Source organism: Myxine glutinosa, chromosome 5 (assembly GCF_964187855.1).
Source record: "Myxine glutinosa chromosome 5, kmMyxGlut1.1, whole genome shotgun sequence".
Classification (NCBI taxonomy): domain Eukaryota; kingdom Metazoa; phylum Chordata; class Myxini; order Myxiniformes; family Myxinidae; genus Myxine; species Myxine glutinosa.
The window spans coordinates 87,637,621-87,661,336 of NC_136265.1; the positions used below are offsets into that span (position 1 = coordinate 87,637,621).

Consider the following 23,716-nt stretch of genomic DNA (forward strand, 5'->3'; position numbering starts at 1 on the left):
ACTGGTCTCCCATCTCTACCACCTCTGACATCAACTCATCCTGGGAATTCTTCCAAAGTAAATTGCTCTCTCTCATGCACAGATTTATCCCATCTCGTCTTCAGTTGTCCCTTCCTCCCGTCCATGGTACACGGAATCTTGTGGTGAGGCTGTTGCCCAGAAACAACTTGCCTTCGTCTCCTGGAAAGCAAATCCAACGGAAGGAAATCTCATTTCCTTTCACAAAGCCCGAAACAAGTGTGTGTCCACCCTCAGGTGAGCCAGGAAACAATATCTCTCCATTCTCAAGACCGAACTCTCTTATCTGTCTCCCTCTTCCAAATCCTGGTGGCGTCTGGTCAAATCCGTTTCTGGTGTTTGTTCCCCCTCCATCCCCTCCCTTACCTCAAACGGCTACACAGCTGACTCCGCACGTGAAAAAGCTGAATGCCTCAACTCTGTGTTTGCCTCTAAATCTTGTGTCCCAAACCCATCCCTCTCTGTACCCACCATACCCAGTCGTACCCTGCTGCTCCTGGACTCTGTGTCCTTTCCTCCTGACAAGGTGGAAAAGTTTCTGTCAACCCTCGACTCTGATTCTGCAACTGGACCCGACGGCATCAGCCCACGGGTCCTAAAATCCTGCTCTGCTGCTCTATTTCACCCTCTCTCTGTTCTCTTCACCCTCTCTTTTGCTCAAGGTCAACTGCCATCTGCTTGGAAATCAGCCAACATCACCGCTTTGCACAAAAAAGGTGCAAAAACAGATCCTAGCAACTACAGACCAATCAGCCTTCTCCCAATTATCAGCAAAGTCATGGAATCCATCATTGCTTCGGATATGAAATCTTTCCTCTTCTCCAATGGCTTGATCTCTGATCATCAATTTGGTTTCAGACCAGGTCACTCTACTCTGGACATGCTGCTTCTGCTGTCTCAACAATGGATGGAGGTCCTCAATGCCAAACAGAAAATTAGAGCTGTCTCCCTCGACATATCACGTGCCTTCGACACGGTCTGGCACCCCGCTCTGCTCACCAAACTCTCCTCCTTTGGTATCCATGGAAATCTCCACGCATGACTGGCGGACTTCCTCTCTAGTCGTCGTCAACGTGTGGCCCTGAATGGGTTTCTCTCATCTCCTCTTCCTGTTCAGGCTGGAGTTCCCCAAGGCAGTGTTCTGGGCCCCGTGCTTTTTCTGGTCTTCATCAATGATCTCTCTGACTCTCTCGAAAATCCTCTCTATCTCTTTGCTGATGACTCCACTCTCTGCCGCTCCATTCCTCTTCCCTCAGATCGGCAGTCTGCTGCCTCCTCACTCTCTGAAGACCTGGACAAAATCACAGACTGGTCAAACAAGTGGAACATGTCTTTCAATCCTGACAAATCTCACACTCTTACTATGTCTCTCCGAAAAGATCGACTGGCCAACCCTCCCATCTACTTTCTCAACAATCCTCTCCAAGAAGTTCTGTCGCTCAAGATTTTGGGTCTCGCTATCTGCCATGATCTTTCTTGGGAAAACCACATTTCCAAGCTGGCCTCCAAAGCCATTCGCCGACTGGGCATCCTCCGTCGTGCGAAGTCCTTCCTCGGCACACCTGAGCTCCTCACCACATACAAGGCTTTCATCCGCAGCTCAATGGAATACTGTTCTCCCCTATGGGCCGGTGCTCCTGCCTCACACCTAGCTCGGCTTCACGCTGTTGAAACCAAAGCTTTCAGAATTATTGGAATCTCCCGCGATGAAGCTATCTCTGAGGGCCTTTCACTCACTCACCGCAGGCAGGTAGGTGGTCTTTCTGTCTTCTACCGACTCCTCTCCGGCCTTGCACCCCCAGCTCTCTCTGTGCTCTGTCCCCCAAATATTCCTACAGGTCGCACAAGATCTGCCAGCAACCCTCTGATGGTTAAACTGCCGAAATCTCGGCTCTCTGCTCACCTTCACTCTTTCATTCCTCTTTTCTCCCGCCTCTGGAACAAACTCCCTCACTCCCTTCAATCCCACTCCTCCCTCCAGGTCTTTAAAACAGCTGTTCACCACCATCTCTTATCTTCCCCCATCCAAAACCTTGATCTTTTCTACCCCCGCTAATTCACCCCAGATCCACCTTGTTTGAAATTCCAACTTCTTTCCTGGAAGTCCTGGCAGTGTCCATATGTTTTATACCTCTCCCACCGCCCCATTCCCATGCCCCCCCCCCCCCAAAGCCCTCGCCCTCTCTCAGATCTCTCGATGTCTCCATGTCTCTCGGTCCCTGCTCTCAAATGTTGTGTTTGTGTCCTTCCCCCTCTCTCCCCATCTTGTCTACCGCTCCCGATGTTATATGTTTTATGTGTCGGGTTGTCTTTCTGTGTGATTAATGTTCGCTCTTTCACGAGCCTCGATCTTGTATACAAAAAAAAAAAACAAAAAAAAAAAACACACAGGGCAGAAAAACAGTCTAAGCTTATACCCAGACACGGTCCCTGTTGTAAGAAATCAAGATATACAACATTGTCCCAATAGTAGGCTTAATTCAGTTTAGATCTCTGGCAACACCTGTAAGAAATAATCAAGCATTGTATCAGTATTCCATAATCATGGAAGTAGCAATCAGTTAGCAATTAGAGCAAGCAAGCCTGGATCATCTAGATATACACACCATTCGAGTGTACACTATCACACAGAATAAATGTCACAGGAATGTCTCGGAGCGATGTTCGTCCGAGTTCTTATAGAAGCCTCTCAGTGGTTGGAGACAGCATAACACCCGGGTTCAACTTAGACACAATTTCATTACATTCTCCCCGCCGTTAAAACTACACTTCCGCTAAGGCCGAAATCAAGCAAGCAGCACATAGCAGCAGAGTAATATCTTGAGCGGCAGTTGCCAGTCCATGTCAGTCAGTCCAACCATAGTGGGCGGGGCGGCGAATCTCTCTCCCGGCACGGGTCCGGTAACTACCGGGTACTGCATCCCCAAGACCGGAGTCCCCCGCGTCAGAGTCACCGCCTACACCGGGTGACGGCGGTGGCCCCACAGGGCCAGCCGGATCGGGTGCATGTAGCGCCTATAGCGGTGAGGAAGCCGGCAGATACTCCATAGGCGGATCAGCAGGCGGATCAACGGAATCGTAAGCTGGTTCATCAACATCCCCACATGGGGCCAGGTGGTGTACTGCAACCGTCGACTCCCGTCCATTGGGCAACAACACGCGAGCGTGCTCGGGGTTAGCTTGGAGAACCTGCACCTTATCCACCAGCGGGTCATATTTACTCATGCGAACTGCACGTTTGAGAAAAGCCGGTCCCGGCTCAGCAAGCCGACCGGTAAAGGTTGGGTACTACCCAAACGCCTCGGGTAACGAAACATCCGTTCGTGGGGAGTTTGATTGGTAACTGCACGTTTGAGAAAAGCCGGTCCCAGCTCAGCAAGCCGAACCGGTAAAGGTCGGGTACTACCCGAACGCCTCGGGTAACGAAACATCCGTTCGTTGGGAGTTTGATTGATCGGAGTACACAATAAAGTCCTGATCGAGCTTAATGCCCCGGGTCTTGACCAAGCCCATTTGTCTAGTCCTTGGCCGCGGGACTTAAGACTCCGAGGAGCGAGGGGTTGGAGAGTGTGGAAGTGTAAAATTTATCAAACCAAGTAATTTCTATGAGCTACAACCTGCTCTCCTCGTGTGCAAGTGTTTTTGTGATTTCCATTTATAAGTTGAGATTTCCTCCAGAAGGCGAATTATCTCCGACACTCTGACCAAGTTAGTTTGCTCGAGAAAAGTAAATTCTTAGTGGAGGCAATGGTGGACCACATATTGTCATGACAAAATCATTTTATGACTGAGGGTAATATGATTACAGATCGGGTGTTTTTTTGAAATATAGTGTTGGATCGGGTCTTCCCAAAATGATAAATAAAATGAAATGTTTTATTGAGTTATATAAATAAGTTGTAGAAGGATATTGTTTTTCAATACAATTGACAACAAATAATAAAACAAGTGAATCCTCTTGGATTGCGCTGAGGTTCGGGCATGGAATTTCGAGCCTCGATCATGGTTCGAGCCTCGATCTTGTATACAAAAATTATAATAACAAAAATAATAATAATAATAATAAGAACCTTGGGCCGAATCTCGCGCTTCACCAGTGCGCGTGCGCGAATTTACGTCACGTCGGCAGCGAGAAGGGGTTCCCCAACACGAACCAATCAGGAACTGCCACGTCACACTTATATGATCTCAGAATTCCTGTGACAGGAATTCGCGTTACACTGGCTGGAAGTCATTCGCTAGAGGCGCTTCCTCAGCGCTAATAATACACTGGTTCCACCATGTCTGACCAGCTGCCTGAAGTAATTAGCATTCACTAAGCTGCTTTCAAAATCCCATTGTGTTTGGTAAACTAGTAAATAATCGACTCGAAGCTATGCAAAATACATGGTAATTATTTTGCAGAGTTGAACAATGGGAGTGGATAAGTTGTGCTGCGCTGGCCGATGGAGGATAAGTTCAGCGCAACCTTTTTTTCTTTTTTCACTTGTAGTTAATCTAATAGATAGTTTTATGGAATTGTCAACGTTCTCAGTAAATCTTTCAAAAGAACGATAATTGAGTCTGAATCAAATAAAACTTATAGCTTATTAGTGTTTGATAAAGGTTAGTCGAAAAGTGTAAAATCCTATTTTAAAAATCCATGTCGGCTAGCTAGCTCTCTCTGGCTATCTGATCCAATATCTTCTCAGTAAAGATCCTTTTTTGTAGGATTGCAGTATATAGGTTCATACCTCTTATAAATGATTTTGACTTATGAGGGAAAATATGAATTTGCAGATTGAAAAGGGATGTGGTTGTCATAGCTACTGAGTGACCTATTGATTAAATAAGGACTTTTTAATTGCATGCCTGTTTTGAAGTTTTAACATGACTTATGAAAAGTCATGTTACCAGTGTGTTAATTTGCAATATTGTATAATAACCCTTGCATCAAACAATAAATGAATTACAGATAAAACAACAGAATGGTAAATCATTTGGTGTAGTTTTAATAATAAAGGCACTGTAATTATTTAATTATGACTAAGGATAATATTGTTAAAGATGTTCTTTGAAATAAAGTAAGTGGTCTTTGTTCTTGTCATGTCGAAAATGAGTAAAATATATATCCACTTCGCTGAGAATGACCTTCAAATGTTCTTGAAGTCTTCAAGCAGGAAGATGGCTCTGAAATGTCTGGCAGGAGACAATGGGAAAACAGACCGCATTAAAGAATTTGAAATGCAGACATGCTCTCGGCGGGTAGCACTCTCATCTCAATATTTCACTCGACCAATCACATTGTATCCCCCGATCCTTGCTCCCTCCCACCCAAACTTTGCCCAACAATCCTACTGCTCTCCTCCCCTCTCTTTGCTCCTCCCCCTCCACTTGCTCCTCACACTTCAACTTGTATAAAAGACAGGACTGATGTCAAAATATGAGGATTATCACTGGGTTTGTAATGTTGGTTTGTTGTACTTTAGGATTTTCACTGGGTTTGTAATGCTGTAAATGTTGTACTTAGGATGTTTCACTTGGCTGGTCGATTCTGCATGTTTACACTGTATGTTGACTGAAAACTGTGCATGCTACTGTATCCTTATGATGTTTCCTTTGATGTACATCTCTACTGTACCAGCATTTTCACTTGGGACTTTCTGTGAATCTTGCAATGTGCTTTTGTGAATTGTAGCATGCTCTTCTTGGTTGATAAAGGTTATTGTTTTCTTGCTGTGTATTACCTTGTAGACAGAAAGTGTTGTCCTCCTCGGGAATTAAAATTTGTGATTCATCTTCTGACAAAGGTTATGGACATTGAATTTCTTGATTCATCTATTACATACTACTATCTAACATATATCCCTATCAAGAGCGAGGTGCGAGAGGTTGGAGAGCGAGGAGCGAGGGGTTGGAGAGCGAGGATCGAGGGGTTGGAGAGCGAGGAGCTAGGGGTTGGAGAGCGAGGAGCAAGGAGCTGGAGAGTGAGGGCCGATTGGAGCGGAGAGTGAAGAGTGATTGGAGAGGAGAGTGAGGAGCGATTGGAGAGGAGGGTGAGGATCGATTGGAGAGGAGAGTGAGGAGCGATTGTAAGGGAGTGTGAGGAGCGATTGGAGGGGTGTGAGAGGAGCAATTGGAGGGGAGTGTGAGGGATTGGAGAGGAGTGTGAGGGATTGGAGAGGAGTGTGAGGGATTGGAGAGGAGTGTGAGGAAGTATTGGAGAGGAGTGTGAGGAGGTATTGGAGGGGAATGTGAAGAGGAGTAGGATTGGAGAGGCATGAGGGTGGAGAGAGGAGAGTGTCAGGTGGAGAGGTGTGAGGGGTCACATATGTGAAATAAATAAATTGTGTTCATTACACCATTTCTGGATCTGATGAATTGCCAATACCCATTTTGTAAAATTTAAAGTGCAGCATCTAAATCAAGATGTCCAAATGTTACACACGTCCATGCCCGTGGGATTCCCACGGGTGACCCCACTAGTTTTTTTTTAATAATAGGCTTGACGGAGGTCGGTGAGTAAGTCGGTCATTCGTAACCCGGGGACTGCCTGTATATTGCACAGTTTGGCCGGGCGGCCAGCTCCAGGAAGAGTCCTGGTTGTTCCAAACTTCTTGAGAAGTTGAGAAACTTGAGGAACTTGAGATTGTGGGGGTTGTTGCAGGAGGAGAGATGTCATTTGTGTGGAGGTTTGGGAACGGTGCAGCATGCACTGAGTGCATACTCAGTAGCATTGGCAGCAGGACAATACAGGTGGCGACATGATCAGGTGCTGGCGGTGGTGATGCAGATGGTGCAACAAGTGGTGCTGAGGTCGAGAGAGAGAAGAGTGGAGAAGGAGACTGATGGGGGAGAGGTGTTGTTTGTCAAAGAGGGCCAAGTGGTAAGAAGTGGAAAGAGGCAGAAGTGGAAAGCAAGAGGGCTGTCAGATGCTTGTGATTGGCAGGTGGTGGCAGACCTAAAGCCACAATTGGTATTCCCAGAGGAGATCTGTGTGACAAGGTTGCGGCCTGACTGTCATTTGGTCAGGTGCAACAAGACAGGTCACCTTAGGGGAATTGTCTGTACCTTGGGAAGAGAACATGGAGGAGGTGCACGAGAGGAAGAGAGGAAAGTACAGTGAGCTGGAGGCAGAGTGTCGGGAGAAGGGTTGGCGAGTTTCTTGTCAGCCATTTGAGGTGGGGTGTGGAGGGTGTATTGGCAATTCCTTTTCTGCATTTCTTACTCGGCTTGGAGTGTGTGGGACAGAAAGAAGGAGGATGTGTGACAAAGTGACCCAGGTTGCCTTGAAAGGCTCACTTTGGATATGGAGGAAGTTTATGGAAGCACGTCGAACGGTGTAGGTTGAGGTTACAGAATAGAAATGGAGATGTGTGAATGGTGTGTGTGTGTCTGTGTGTGTGTGTGTGTGTGTGTGTGTGTGTGTGTGTGTGTGTGTGTGTGTGTGTGTATATATGTCAATGATCTGGTGTGTTTTGTTGGTGAGTGGTGAAGGGTGTAAGGTGGGTGTTTGAGTGTTCCACCATGTTTACTTGTTTGGTGCTGTGGATCCTGGAAGTGGAGGCAATTTTGTTGTTGTAGTCTGCGTTCGCACTGGCTGGGTGTGGGGGTATGTACGCATCCAGGTGCAGTTGCTGCATGTGGAGGTGTTGTAAAATCACAAGATGTGGTAAATTTTGTGAGATTTCACTCCAGATTTAGAGATTATTTAAACGACACAATCCCCATCGCCGAATCCAGATTTTGATGATATGCTTCAATTATGCAATGATAAATCGATCGTGTTTCCAAGGCAAGGCACGTTTGAGTAGGCTGAAACAAAATGGCGGCTTAAGAACCCAGCGAGGTGCAGTGGGATGACCAAGATGGTGGGCCACTATATTGGTAAGCCACCAAATCAGGTTATAACATACCCAAAAAGCCGATTCAATAAACACCCAGTTTTCAGCATTGCAATCTGTTAGAGGTCCAGGTGTCTGCATGAAAAGTTTGGGGCCCACTCGGTTTCATGGTTTTGGAGTTATGGAGGAGACAGACAGAACGACGGACAGACACTGCCTTTTAATTTAAACACTTTATTTAACTTCATCTGAATTTTGTTTGTTTGTCCCGTTTCAAATCTTTGAGCCGTTCGTTTTCTAGGTTCCATATGCCCGAGAGCCCTGAAAGTTGGCCCACGGTTTTCTTTTCCAGTAAATTTTCATCGATCAAAATTTAGTTTCAAAAAGTAGGTTGAAAACTTTTTAAAAATAAAAGTTTGTAGCCCTAAAACATGTTTTTTCATTTACTTGTTATTATGTATTGTTACGGTTTTTTGAACCTTCCCTTTGTAAATAATTATCCCCGATAAATAATCCCCTGTAAATATCCCCATTTTCTAATGTTAAACGAGAGCACCCTAGTTCGTCCACAGCAACACGTAGGACACCAAAGGACCTTCTTCAGTTATCTCATTAGTATGTGTTTCAGGTAAGGATCTGTTTCCAATAGTTTGACTCTGCATTGCATTAATTAATTAAGATAGGTCCATTTTGCTCTCTCTCTCCAAGCTGCTCCATCATGCGCACCTAAAGGCGGGGGTTGTCTCTCTCAAGCTGTTACGCGCCTTCACGATTTGCTTGCTGGCAGCGTTCGCTGCATCAAAACGCCATTATGCACGCGGTCGGGCTGGCGAAGATGGGGCAGAGCCACGAGAAGAGGTGTGGCCTCGTCCACGAGCCATCGAGGGTGGGGCCGGCGAGCCCTCGCGGACCTATCAGGACTGAGGTGGGATGGCCTAGCAAGGGTGTGGCTGGAGCTTTTCGGGGGTTCGCTGGCTTGACCATATAAGCATGCACAAAAAGCCCTCTGAAGGACCAGGAGGGAGCTCGACTATTGAAAAGACTTACGCAACAGCGCTCGTGTGAAAGGACTGCGCGGGGATGGCTGAAGGCGTGTATATAATATATATATATATATATATATATATAGAGAGAGAGAGAGAGAGAGAGAGAGAGAGAGAGAGAGAGAGAGAGAGATAGAGAGAGATAGAGAGAGATAGAGAGAGATAGAGGGAGATAGAGAGAGAAAGAGAGAGAGATAGAGAGAGAGATAGAGAGAGAGATAGAGAGAGAGATAGAGAGAGAGATAGAGAGAGAGAGATAGAGAGAGATAGAGAGAGAGAGAGATAGAGAGAGAGATAGATAGAGAGAGGGAGAGAGAGATAGAGAGAGAGAGATAGAGAGAGAGAGAGAGAGAGAGAGAGAGAGAGAGAGAGAGAGAGATAGAGAGAGAGAGAGATAGAGAGAGATAGATAGAGAGAGGGAGAGAGAGATAGAGAGAGAGAGATAGAGAGAGAGAGATAGAGAGAGAGAGATAGAGAGAGAGAGAGAGAGAGAGAGAGAGAGATAGAGAGAGAGAGATAGAGAGAGAGATAGAGAGATAGAGAGAGAGATAGAGAGAGAGATAGAGAGAGATAGAGAGAGAGATAGAGAGAGAGATAGAGAGAGAGATAGAGAGAGAGATAGAGAGAGAGATAGAGAGAGAGAGAGAGAGAGATAGAGAGAGAGAGAGAGAGATAGAGAGAGAGATAGAGAGAGAGAGATATATAGAGAGATATAGAGAGAGATAGAGAGAGAGATAGAGAGAGAGATAGAGAGAGATAAAGAGAGAGATAGAGAGAGAGACAGACATCAGGCGCGAATATTATGCACGCAGCATCCCAGTCCCCCGCTATATGAGTATATCTAAAATGTCCGGTCGTGTGCCAACGCCACGCGAAGCTGCCGGCCGTTCTTTGCCGCGGTACGAGTCAACACCCGGAGCCGGACTCGAGTGAACCTGGATCCGGACCTCGACGCCTACCATCTGCCTGGACCCTTCTCTTCCTTCCTCCCACTACCCTCCCATGTAAGTCTGTCTGTATTGTCCTGGGTGTGATATTCAAGAGTGTAAAAGCTTGCCCTGTGTCCTTTTGCTCCTCTGCTTGTATATTCTTGCTCTTTCGTTTCCTCTTTAATTAATTGTATAATAAATCTTTGTTCTTTCTTACCTTTTGATTTCCTCTCATCCGATCGCTTTTGTGTTTTCTCCATTGGGTACCTGTTTGACCAATCGCTCGGAAACTGGTTAGTCTTATTGCTAACGGCTCGAATCGAGGATTGCTAAACCGCTCGGCAAATTCCATCTTGTCCGTGGTTCGAGCGGGAATTATCTCCCTACTTTGCGGAGAGATTGGCTCAGGTATTTGGGAGTTCACCTTGACCAATCACCCTGGCCAATCTCAACCCCGTAAAGGAGCGTTATAATTTCCAGGGATCGGGGAACGGCCAGCTTAACAGACAAGGGGATTAACCCCCCCTTGGTAAGGGGAACGCCGACCCCGAATCCGTAACAAAACCACCGCAAACCAGGTGTATCGTCGCATGACCGTCTTTGATTAATATCAGGCGGTCACGGATGCCGATTGTGAAGGCCTTGGCCCCTGAGGCGAGAACTCACTGGCGGACTCCGAAACCAAAAAGCTACACCAAAGCGCGTGGGATGGAGGGGAGAGGCGAGAGCCCTCAGGGGCCAAGCCCTGCAGCCGTACCTATTGAATCAATCACACGGAAAACTCCGTTCAAGTATGTACAGCAAAATAATACAAGGGTTTATTCAAAATAAAAGCAAGGACAGGAAAATGCGATAATAAATCTAATAAGAAACCTAAATTGGGATCCCACACACTGACTTCAGAAACAAGAACAAAGGAATGTGAATACGAAAGAAAATGTCTCGTCGTGTAAAGTGTAACCGCGGAGCTCGGGCTTATCTGGTCTTTGTCGTCTTCAGTGTAACACGGCCCCGCGGCCCTCTCCGCCCGCTTCCGAGCACCACCAGGCCCCGTCGGTTCAACGGTACACCACGAGGTCCCTCGCTCCAAAGGTCCAACACAGGGCTGCACGAAGCAAACAAACTCCACTCGGGCTGCCGGCCGGGACTAAAGCTGCTCGAGCTGTAACTCTCCACTCGACCAGGGACAGGACTCTCCAAACTCGGGATCGCACCGGGACTGCCAACTCAAGCCGTGAACTGCGAACCGAACTGGTCAACTGCTCTGAACCAACTCACTTTCAGACTCGCGTTCGGCGCTCACTGATCTATCCTCTCGAACCAACAACCGCGAACTAACTGCTCTCAACCAACTACACGCAACTCACTCACTCCATCCAAAGTCCTGCCGCACCTCGTATCACTCCACGGTGGTCACGTCAGCCTTGGCACGCTGCCAACCAATCAGTCTCCTCCACCGACTTGCCCAGGTGCACGCCCACTGCATCACTCCCACTCCCTGTTCCCGGTGTCATAGCGTGTGCTATGAGATGGTGGACAGGCCTCTCCGGAGGTGTAGGTGGTGGCGGCCATTATCGGCGGTGTCCTGGCCTGGTTTCCTTTTGCCGGTTCTCTTTCACAGTCATGTCAGGGAAGGGCGTCACTTAGTGTTGCACTGAGGACTTGTCAGAATGTCTATGTGGTGTGCAGTGCCAAAAGGGACAAAGGTTTGGCAAACTAGGTGAGGGCACACAGGGGCGCTACTCTTTAATCCCGAACTCTACTTAACACACGAACACCTCCTGGTAGATTCACAAGTATACTCCTTACCCGACTATATATATATATATATATATATATATATATATATATATATATATATATATATATATATATATATATATATATATTGTTGCGGATATGGGATTTGCATCCATCCATATCCGCTTGTAAATATTCCCCTATTTCCTCAATACTTCCCAACTATCCCCAATCCCCCATTCCCTAGTCCCATTTTCTGTAAACAACACTCTGTAGACCCGACCTCCCGCTATTTCCCCCATTAAATGTCGCACCCAGGTTCACCGCATCTCATGTAAGACAACTATAGGACATCTTGCTAGTTATTCTTAGTCTATGTCAGTTAAGGACTCGTTTCCATTAATTCTGACTCTTCGTTGCACCAGAATGTGATTGTATGGCACCGTTAGGAAGTTTAGGACCTCCCAATACCTCCCCGCAGCTCTTCCTCACGGTTCAGCAACAACAACAACAACAACAACGGCGGCGGGCGCGGGGAGTGCGCATCCTCACTCCGGCTTGGTTGGTAGGGGGTGTTGGGAGGGCATGAGGCCTTCCCAGCGAGCCGCCATCGAACATGTGCTCGACGGGGTTACCACGTAGGGGCTCGCTGTCAGCTCCTCGTCAAGGGTGGAGCCCGGTAACCCCCGCACCCAATGGGAGCGGCGGACCGGTCCCATCTGGGGCGGAGCCAACCAGCCGAGGGCGTGTGACTCCCCGCTGAGCATGCGCAGGAAGAGGGAGGTGACGTCAGATGCGCGCTGAGCTTAGAGAAAGAAAGACGCCACCTCCGAGCGCTGTGAGGCCTCCCTGCATCTTTTGGACCGTGCTTGATCCTGTCCCCGAGCCAAGGTGCACCTTGTGCTATCAACCGACCTGTCCTTCCCTGCCATCAATCCCTGTGTAAGTCAGCCTTGTTCCGTTTGTCTGTGGTCTGTCTGGGATAGATAAGATTGTATCTAAGTGCCTATCTCTTCTGTGTCTTTTACCTCACTCTACCTTGTAATCTACCCCTTTTCTCCACCACTAATTATATCCTCCTCCGGAGGTCTTGAGAACTGTACCCCTTGCGTCGTTTCATTTATCCCAGTCGTTGTGTCCTTTCCAATCATTGATTTAGCGTAGCGCGATTTGGCCAACGTCTGGGTGAATCGGGTGAGTTGGGGAAGAATCGGGGGAACTGTTAGGTCGCGGTGGACCATCCGCTCGGCCCATCATAACATCTAAACTGCGATCCGTAACAATTGGTGTCGAGGAGTGAGATACGAGGCCCGAAGCGCGCTTAACGCGCTCAAAATTACAAGCAGTTGGAAATTGTTTTGTTTTACAAAAAAAACCCGAATTTTGAAAGTCGCGCTATGGCAGATCAAGACGGCTGGGTTCCGGTAGAGGAGAGTGAGGCAGGGTCGATCCAGGACCAAATTGAGGGACAAGAGGAGAGCGAAGCAGTGAGGGCGGCAGGTTCGCAAAATGGCGTCCTCGCGCACGAGGCTTCAGGCGCGCAAAATGGCGTCCTCGCGCACGTGGGTGTAGCGGCACCAAATTTTGCCGCGCCCGTGACCGTAGCAGCGGCCGCAGCACCAATGAACTGGGGCCTATTCATGCAGCAGATGCAGGCCTTCATGGTCAAGGCGGATGAGGAGAGGGAAGAGAACAGGGGGATGAGAAACCAAATTTTAGGAATGGGGAACCGGATGGATGCTCAGAGTGAGCGATTGGAGGGCCAAATGGGGGTAATGAGGGACGAAGCGAGGGGTACCGGTGAGGGATTAGACAAGAAATTTGAGGGGTTAGACAATGGGATAAAAGAGGTGAAAAAGGGGTTAACGGGGGTAGAAAACAGAATGGCCGCTCAAGAGAATCAAATGGAAGGGATGCAAAAGGGGTTAGAGGGGTTAGAAAACAGTATGGAAGGCAAATTGAGGGACATGAGGGACCAAGCGGAAAGGGAAGTTAACCAAATGGGGCAGCAGATAGAGGGGGTCAGAATGGGGGTAGAAACTAAATTGGATGCTCACAGGGAGGAAATGGAGCAGATGAGGGTGGCATCTGGGCAGGAGATGCAAGTGATGGGAGAAGAGATCAGAAGAGGTGTGAGTGAGGAGGTCGGAGGAGTGCACGAGGAGGTGAGGCACTGTAAGGAGCGCATGGAGAAGGAGGTGAGAAAGGGGACTGTAAAATTGCAAGGTGGTATAGAGGAGTTGACGCTGGGAGTAGAACAACTGACAGTGGGACAAAAGGAGTTGGGGGACCAGGTAAAGAAGAACACAGCGGTAATAGAGGGTTTAAAATCGACACAGAAGGAGATGAAAAAGGACGTAGGGGTAATTAAAAAAGAGTGTCAGACGGTACATGAGGACCTGACGAGGAAAATGAACAAGGTGGTAGAGGTGATGGAGGTTAAAGAGCGGGAGGTGCGGGAGCACATAGAAAAAAATAAGGTGGAGTTAGAGGAAGAACTTAAGGGGGCGCACGAGGAGATGAAGGAGATGAAGCAGAAATTAGAAGAAGTGGAAGAAGGGGTGAGCGAAATTAAGAAGCGACGGAGAGAGGATAAGAAAGAGATAAAAGAGGAAGTAAAAGAATTGGTCCAAAGTCTGTGTTCGGATCGTGATGATGTGCTCATTAACCGGATGAGGGATTCGCAGGTGATGGAGGAGAAGCGAAGAGAAAGAGGACCCGGTGTAAGTGGTGACCAATATGGTCGTGCGTATGATGAGCCAGGTGATTTAATAAGCTTGGGGGTCGAGATGGACCCGGATGTTCGTGAGAGGCCAAGAGTGAGGTGTATGCCTGGTCCGGAGGGTATGGAACGAGGGTGCGAGCGAGAGGGTCCGGTGATGGGAGAGGTGCGAGGTGTGAGTGAGCAAGGTTGTGGTGGTATGGAATGGGTAGCGGGTTGCGGAAGTGTGACCCATGCATCGACACCAACAGGGGTAGTTTTTAGAGGGACAGGGGAGGCACGGGAGCCCCTTGGGGGTAATGTACTGTGGGGGCCCGGCCGGTTCGGCCCCGCACTGACCCCGCAAGGGGCGACGCACGGGGTCCGGCAGGCGGGCAACGACTCGCATACGAGGTGGTCCCACAAGGTCCCACTCGCGCCGTATGACGGCAAGAGTGATCTACGCGCGTACCTGGCGCAGTTTGACTGTGTGTGTAAGGGCAACGGTTGGGGTGAGGATGAAGGTGAGTACACCTGGTGGCCGCATTGCGCGGCGCGGCGGCGGAGGTGCTGACGGCATTACCACTGGGTGCTCTCACCCTGCCAGCCCTCCACGACGCCCTAATTGATCGATTCGGCATTGAACAGCAGAGCGAGCTTGTTAAAGCTCAGCTCGCGCTGCGAAAACGCAAGCCCCAGGAAGCCATCGGGGAACTTGCCCACGACATTCGCCGCGCAGTGGGGATCGCACATGCTGGCATGGCAGCGGATTCCCGGGAAAGCCTGGCGCTGGACCATTTTATCCAAGCCCTCCCGGATATTGAGCTCTGGCAACAGCTCGCCATGTGGCGCCCGCAGACTCTGAGAAAGGCGGCTGACGCTGCGGCCCGTTGGGAAGCAGCGAGGCCCCTGGCCCGGGGGAGCGAGCGTCACGCAATGGCGGTCCGCCAGGTGGGACCCCCGATGGAGGGCGGACCCCTTAGGGGACCCGCCCCCGACGTGAGTCCAGACCTGGCGGGCATGGTCCGAAGGCTGGTGGACCAGCGCCTGGCGGGACCTGGACCATGGCAGGCGGCCCCGGAGGTGGCCCGTGGTGGACCACGAGCGGGTAATCCAATTCGGACCTTCAGGGGGGGAAATTTGGAATTCCGGAGACAAGCACCTTATCAGGTGAGGTGCTATACTTGCAACCATCTGGGTCACCTGGCGCGGCACTGTGGAGCCACACGCCGGGATGATCCCCGGCGGTTGAGGTCCTTAACTCCGCCCAGGGGGGAGCAGGTTAGCCGACCCCAGACAGCCCCCCGCCAGACCACAGGAAACTAGAAGGCCTTACACCGGCGAGCAGGCGCCCCGTGGATTGCCTCGGCTTTAGATGCCGAGGCGGGACCCAGTACCTCTGAATAAGGGGGGGCTTATTAGTGCCAGAGGACTGGGGGATTGATGAGCGATGGGCCCGGTGGGTAAGGGTGGCATCCCTGCCACCCTTCCCATGAATGAGGCAAATGCGCTATAGATTATGGGGTGTATGGCAGTGAAAACTAGCCTGGGTGGGTTAGGATATTGTGTGTAGGGATCTAGCGAAGATGACATTAGGTAACGTTAAGGTTTAGATAGTGACTGATACCTGTAGTGGGGACGCAGGTAGATTAGAGTGGATGATAATGACGAGGGAGCGCAATAGTTTAAAGGGACGACTGGGAAGCGCAAGTTTCAGAGGGGAGTAGTTAGATGAGATGATGCTGTGTGAGAACTGGACAGGTGTGTGGAGCAGTGTATGAGTAGTGAGTGTTGTGGATCAGCGCGAATGCGCTTGGGGGAGAGAAGGGTGCAGGCGCCACCAAGTATGAGGGCACAGGTGTGCAAGTACAGGTGTGTGGAATATATGGAGCAGAGAATGAGTGGTGTGGAGAGAGTTGGAGTAAGTGGTATGGAGTGGTGTGCATGGTGCGAAGGTGTGGATGGGGGAAGAGTGGACCCCTTTTCACGAGTACCCGGGGAGGGTAGTTTAAAGAATAGTTAGAAGGTATAGGTAAATTGTGGTTGGATATTGGCATTTGTGGTGCGGTTGCAGAATGGTATTGTGGATGGGTGCATTGGTGTGGTGAAATTGGCTGATCGTGTGGCCTGTTAGTATGAGTGTGAATGGTTGGGCACTCCGCCACTGTTAGATGTCGGCCAGGTGAGGCCGCAGGTGGGCTCTGGGAGCCGTTAGTGTCAGTGGGTGCCTGAGGATCCCGGGTGTGGATCGGGCAGCCCGTGCCAGAGAGGGCACTGAGGGGGTGAGAGTGCGAGAGGGCCTTCCCCAGTTAGTTAGGTTAGGGTGAGTAGCAGGTGAGCTCGGTAGGCAACAACAGTGGTGGAGGTGTGCAGGTGGGTGGACCTGCTGGGAGAGCTACACGTCGCAGCCCAGAAATTGTGCGAGGGCACCGGGAGATGAATCGGGGGAGTGAGACCCCAAATTGAGAAGCACCACAGTTTGGTCAATGGGAATTGGTTGTTAGAACCCATAGTGTAAGAGGGCCAATGGATTGGCAGGGAAAGACCCCGGGTAATGTAAAGTTGTTAAAGTCATTTAGGAAATAGTTAGGATTGATGAACCTGTCGCACCATACGCAGCCACTTACCTGAGGTGATGATGATGACTCCACACCTGTGTTCCTTTGTTCTGTGTTGCAGGAAAGGAGAATTGCTGTGTGGATTTGTGAGACGCATCACGACGTGGATGAGACATTGGGGTGATTCCATCTCTCCCTCCTTAGGAGGGACTGATGATGAATTGGTGATGGCAAATTTTGATGTTGAGTTGGAGATGGCAAATTTTGATGAGAATTGGAAATGGCAAATTTGATTGGTTAGGAGGGAGAGAAGACGAATTTGGTTTATGGGAGGAACGGGGAAGACAGTAGGGACGTTTGTTGATGTGTAAAGTAGATGTTTATGAGTAGTGTTGTGTTTTGTGGATACAGTAAGGGGTAAGGGAGGGGCAATGTAGGTTACCTGGTGGGGGGGGGGGGGGGCGTACGGTAGGAACGTACCTGTCTCACCTGGTTCCCATGTGCCCCCAGTGTGCATTACCTTATATTGCATGCACTTTTGCGCCCTTACCACCTTACTCACTTGTCTTCTTTTGTCTCCCACCTCCGAGGATCTGGCTTTGGGGCAGAGAGAGAGGAGAGAGATGTGCTGGCTCCGCAGTTGGGGGCCTGTACTTCCGCTGCTTGCTAACTGGATCGATACACCATATGGACCGCAATTTTTGTGGCCGCCCACCATGGACCGCAGTTCTTTTGCGGGCAAGCACCACCCGTTGATGGACCTCTGGGTCAACGTGGCACCTATGCCATACAGGTGAGCCACTTTTAGTTGGCCCCCCTGACGGCCACAATTTAGAAATGGACGCGGTTGGCGCCTTTCTTTATTTCTAAAGAAGCCAGAAGGCCAAGTGCACTCCAAGAAGGCAAGACCAGCGGCAGAACATCGTCTGGCTGCGACACCACCGGTGACCATAGACACTTGATTGTGCCTTTTTTATTGAACACTTTATTGGTGCACCGGATGGTGCTGACTGTGTGTATGGGGTGGTGCTTTTGGTGCTTGGATGGGGTGCTCTGCACATTATTAAAGGCCGTAGGGCCACAGGGCACTCGTGGGTTGGTGTATCGATGTTGGCATGCGTGCTCTCTCTATGCATAACATCTGCATGTGTTCCTCAAAGAACAGGTCCTGGATCATAGTGTAAATATCAGTCTTGTATAAATGATGCTCCCTACCGGCTGTATGTTTAGTTTGAGGATGCTTTCCGCGATTCGGTTATCCTGTGGGTGTGTTTCTGTTAGGAGAAGGGTGCAACGTCGCAGGGGGACATATTTACTCATTTGTGAACATCTGTAAAACTGTCGCACTCAGGGTTGAGTTAATAGTAGAGGGAACTACATCTGAGTGCCACACTAACGTAGGTAAAAATTTATCGGGTCGGGACGCCCCGAGGTAGAGAAGGGTGCAATGTTGCGGATATGGGATTTGCATCCATCCATATCCGCTTGTAAATATTCCCCTATTTCCTCAATACTTCCCAACTATCCCCAATCCCCCATTCCCTAGTCCCATTTTCTGTAAACAACACTCTGTAGACCCGACCTCCCCCTATTTCCCCCATTAAATGTCGCACCCAGGTTCACCGCATCTCATGTAAGACAACTATAGGACATCTTGCTAGTTATTCTTAGTCTATGTCAGTTAAGGACTCGTTTCCATTAATTCTGACTCTTCGTTGCACCAGAATGTGATTGTATGGCACTGTTAGGAAGTTTAGGACCTCCCAATACCTCCCCGCAGCTCTTCCTCACGGTTCAGCAACAACAACAACAACAACGGCGGCGGGCGCGGGGAGTGCGCGTCCTCACTCCGGCTTGGTTGGTAGGGGGTGTTGGGAGGGCATGAGGCCTTCCCAGCGAGCCGCCATCGAACATGTGCTCGACGGGGTTACCACGTAGGGGCTCGCTGTCAACTCCTCATCAAGGGCGGAGCCCGGTAACCCCCGCACCCAATGGGAGCGGCGGACCGGTCCCATCTGGGGCGGAGCCAACCAGCCGAGGGCGTGTGACTCCCCGCTGAGCATGCGCAGGAAGAGGGAGGTGACGTCAGATGCGCGCTGAGCTTGGAGAAAGAAAGACGCCACCTCCGAGCGCTGTGAGGCCTCCCTGCATCTTTTGGACCATGCTTGATCCTGTCTCCGAGCCAAGGTGCACCTTGTGCTATCAACCGACCTGTCCTTCCCTGCCATCAATCCCTGTGTAAGTCAGCCTTGTTTCGTTTGTCTGTGGTCTGTCTGGGATAGATAAGATTGTATCTAAGTGCCTATCTCTTCTGTGTCTTTTACCTCACTCAACCTTGTAATCTACCCCTTTTCTCCACCACTAATTATATACTCCTCCAGAGGTCTTGAGAACTGTACCCCTTGCGTCGTTTCATTTATCCCAGTCATTGTGTCCTTTCCAATCATTGATTTAGCGTAGCGCGATTTGGCCAACGTCTGGGTGAATCGGGTGAGTTGGGGAAGAATCGGGGGAACTGTTAGGTCGCGGTGGACCATCCGCTCGGCCCATCATAACATCTAAACCGCGATCCGTAAATATATATATATATATATATATATATATATATATATATATATATATATATATATATATATATATATATATATATATATATATTGTAACGGTTTTGAGAAGTGTAACGGTTTTTTGAGAAGTGTAACAATTTTGGAGGAAGTGTAACGAATGTGAAAACGTTACAATGTGAACGTTACAAAAGTATGGTAACACCCTGTTAATGTAAATAATGGTCGCAGCCATCCTCCTAGTTAATTCCATGAAACTTACACGCAGGCCACGATATATATTTTTAAATAGTGTATTTCCTTATTCCATGTAGGCTAAATATGTGTTTCCCACTAGATTGACTTTGCATTGTATCAAACAAAATAAGCGTAGGCCCTTCCAATTTCCCCAAATCATCTCCGCTCTCCAAAGTTCCTTTCAAAAGGGTGCGAGTTGTGTTCAATCCCGCAAGCCGCCATTGCCCATGTGCTAATCTCGGAGAAGAAAGGCGTGTCTCCACCTCGTCATAGAGGGGAGGAGTGAGCCAGAGGGTCGCATGGCCAATCAGCACCGCGGTGAGCGACCCGGTAGGCGTGCCCTCGCAGCCGGCGGCTTGATTCCGCCCGGAGTTATAAAAGCGACTGTAAGGGACTGCTTCACCAGATGACCTGGGAGATGAGCGAAGAGGCGACACCAAGAGGAGCGGTGAGATGCGAAACGCTCCAAGCCAAAGAGGAGAGGTACTCGGAAAGGAAACCAGCTTTGGAGAGACGCGCTGAAAGGAGGGAGACGGCTCCGCCAGAAGGAGAGGAGCAAGTGTGCCGAGCCAGCGCGTGACGTCTACAGCAGCGGATACGCGACGGAGGGTTTTCCCGCCAAAAGCACGAGGAATTGAGAGCTGCTGCCTCCGAACCTGCCTCCCTCTCCAGCAATCCACCTCAAGCCCTACCTGCCTGCAATATCCCCTGTGTAAGTGTGAACGTCGTCTGTCCTACTCGTTGTCTTGGGGTTAAGTAAAATGAATAGTATAAGCTAACGATGCACTGTGTGACTACTTTTTCCATCCATTGCTTGTAAATAATTTTGGTCGCTCTTTCTTTTTGCTTGTGTGTGTATAATAAATCTGTTCTTCCTCCGTACTCTGTCTTCTTCTCTTTTCCTTCTCTTTCGGTCGCTTTAGAGGTTTCCCGATTGAATATCTGCGGTGCGATCTAGTCAACGTCGGGTGGAATCGGGGAGTAACTGTTCGGACGCGGTAATACCAAACCGCTCGGGAAATTAACATCTAAAACCGCGTCTGTAACAATATATATATATATATACATATATATATATATATACATATACATATATATATACATATACATATATATATACATATACATATATATATACATATACATATATATATACATATACATATACATATACATATATATATATATATATATATATATATATATATATATATATATATATACATATATATATATATATATATATATATATATATATATATTGTTGCGGATATGAGGACTGTATTTTTTTTTTATTGTGTGCTTTATTATTACTAGGGCATGCCCGTACTATATATATATCTAAAATTATATCCCCCCCCCCCCTCTATTTACATGAAATGGTTTGGTCCATTCGCAAAGCCAAAGCGAACGGCTTGCGAGTACGGTGACAATCCCCCCCCTCTATTTACATGAAATGGTTTGGTCCAAAGCGAACGGCTTGCGAGTACGGTGACAATCCCCCCCCTCTATTTACATGAAATGGTTTGGTCCAAAGCGAACGGCTTGCGGAGTTTGGTAAAGAAATCGCCATAGCGTGCACAAACGCGCAGGAAAGCGAAAGAATCGCAAATTAGTTTTAATTAGTTTTAAAACATAGTTTAACGCCAACATAGCGGCAACATAGTTTGCCAACGTGAAATAAATGAATACGCTCTCAAATGTGCCGTCCGAGGCAGAGTCTGTTCGCCACGTTCGGCACACGTGATAACTCGCTGCTCTCTGATTGGTTGAATCGTTTTTTGGACATAGCTCGGTAACTACTTGTCCGATTAATATGAAACCTTGAAAAGGCACATCCTCGGGTCCCCAGCAATATACCTGGCAAGTTTCAAGTATATCGGACCCGTGGTTGTCGAGAAACAGCGGTCACAGACACACAGACATACATACAGACATACAGAGATTACTGGAATTATAGATAGATTATTGTTTATTCTGCGCCTCCTGCCTCCAGTGTTGTGTAAAAGTTGTGTTATTGTTGTGTTGTGTAAAAGTGTGTTGTGTGTTGTGTGTTGTGTGTGTGTAAAAGTTGTGTAAAAGTAAAGTAAAGTATTATTATTGTTTATTCTGCGCCTCCTGCCTCCAGTGTTGTGTAAAAGTAAAAAGGGCGTCCCGGTAGTTATTCCATGAAACACCACATTGCAGGACCCGATAAAACTCTTGTTCAGCAGTTTATATCCTTATTATGTGTTTTAGGGTAAGGCCTTGTCTTCCATTAAAATGACACTCCATTGCACCGAGTAAAAGAGATAGATTCCCTTCATTCCCATTCCCAAAAACCTCCATTTCCCCTTTCGTAATGGCCAAGCCTCAATTTGGCAATTACATCCCCTCCAAAGCCGCCATTGACCACGAAGCAGGGTTGGGGAAGAAAGGCGGGTCCCCACCTCGTCAGAGAGGGGAGGAGTGAGCCAGCCCCACTCGACCAACCATGAACAAGGGGTTTGGCTTGAGAGGGCGGAGAGAGAATGCTTGGGGGAGGTTCGCAAAGGGTGAAGGGCGGGGGTTATAAAACCCGTTGCATCAGCCCCCACCGAGAGTGGCGAAAAGGAGACAAGCAGATGAGTCCAGGAGAGTTGCAAAAAGGTCCAAGGCTGAGCTGAGCTGCGTGGTGAGGTGCAAAGGAAAGAGCTGGGTCGTCAGAGCAGAGCTGAGTTGTGAGGTCCAAAAGCAGAGGTCATCCAGGGAAGCGCAAAAGTCTGCTATTCGTCACCTTGCTCGCCAGCGGCAGCGTCGACAGCAGCAGCAGCAACAACGCTCGCCAGCCGCTTAGGGGCCTGGACGGCAGTTCGGAGCAGGGCCACGAAGGAACGGCGGCTGCAGAACGTGCGGATCGTGCTGCCGGACCCAGTGGACTTTCCTCTCCTTCCAGTCAATCCACTCTGCAATTCCCCGCGTGAGTCTGTGTCTTCATTTGTTCTGTCCTGGGTATTAAGCCTGTTAGATAAGCTAGTAATTTGCACTGTGTCGCCTGCATCTCATGTCCCCTGTAAATAATCGTGACTGTTCTTCTTGCTTGTGTATGTGTACATAATAAACCCTGTTACTCTTCTGTATGTCTTCTTCTTCCTCTTTGCATTCGGTCGCTTTAGAGTTTTCCAGATTGAGTATCTGTGATATTGAGTATCTGATTGAGTATACGGCCAACGTTTGGGTGAATCGGGTGAATCGGGTTTAGTCGGGGAACAACTGTTCGGCCGCGGTTACACCACTGCTCGGTAAAAAATAACATCTAATCCGCGGACCGTAACAAATTGGTAGTCAGGAGTTGGGATTCGAACCTGGGATGAAATTTATTTAGCCCAAATTTTGGAACACCAATTGTACTATTGGCTGTAACAAATTGGTGTCGGGGAGTGAGATACGAGGCCCGAACCAAATTTTTAAAACAGCTAGAAAAAATTTGGTCAAAATTTGGAACCACCGAAATTTGTGTTGTTTTAAAGCAAAACCCGAATTTTGAAATCGCGCCATGGCTGGTCAAGGCGATCGGATGCAGGTGGGTGAGCTAGAAGAGGGGTTAGGAGTAACCCAGGATCAAATGGAGGGGAGCAATGAGGAGAAAAATGGCAATGGGGTTGCGGAGGTTTCAGACGCGCAAAATGGCGCTCTCGCGCACGAGGTTACGGGCGCACAAAATGGCGCCTTTGCGCACGCGGTTACAGCGGCACCAAATCTGGCGGCGCCCGTGACCATAGCAGCACCGGTGAATTGGGACCTCTTTATGATACAAATAAAGGCACTCATGGTCCAGACAAGTGAAGACCTGAGGAATGAATTGGGGAACCGGATGGAGGCTCAGAATGAGCAATTGGGGGCAATGAGGGACGAATTGGGGGGCAAAATGAGCGAAATGGGGGGCAAAATGGGAGAAATGGGGGAACGGCTAGAAGCTAAATTTGAGAGGCTAGGAAGCAAAATGGAGCGAATCGGCAAAATTGCGAACAGAATGGGTGACCGCATGCAAGGATGTGGGGAGACCATGGATCGCATGGTGGGCGAGAAGGTCCCAGGGGTGCACGAGGAGGTAACGCGGGTCGAGAAGCGCTGGTTGAGCGAAG

The 23,716-nt window shown here is 48.8% G+C and overlaps 1 protein-coding gene across 3 annotated transcripts in view; it reads right to left on the minus strand.

Moving 5' to 3' along the window:
- Positions 1 to 23,716, minus strand: part of LOC137418756 (uncharacterized) — a 68,554-nt gene that overhangs the window by 6,771 nt on the left and 38,067 nt on the right. The window contains exon 4 of one of the 3 annotated variants that reach the window (XM_078778323.1): positions 5,149 to 5,196. The exons of the other annotated variants lie outside the window; for them this stretch is intronic. Within the exon in view, the coding sequence (XP_078634449.1) occupies positions 5,149 to 5,196 (48 nt within the window). The remainder of the gene's footprint in view (positions 1 to 5,148; positions 5,197 to 23,716) is intronic. 3 annotated transcript variants of the gene reach the window in all.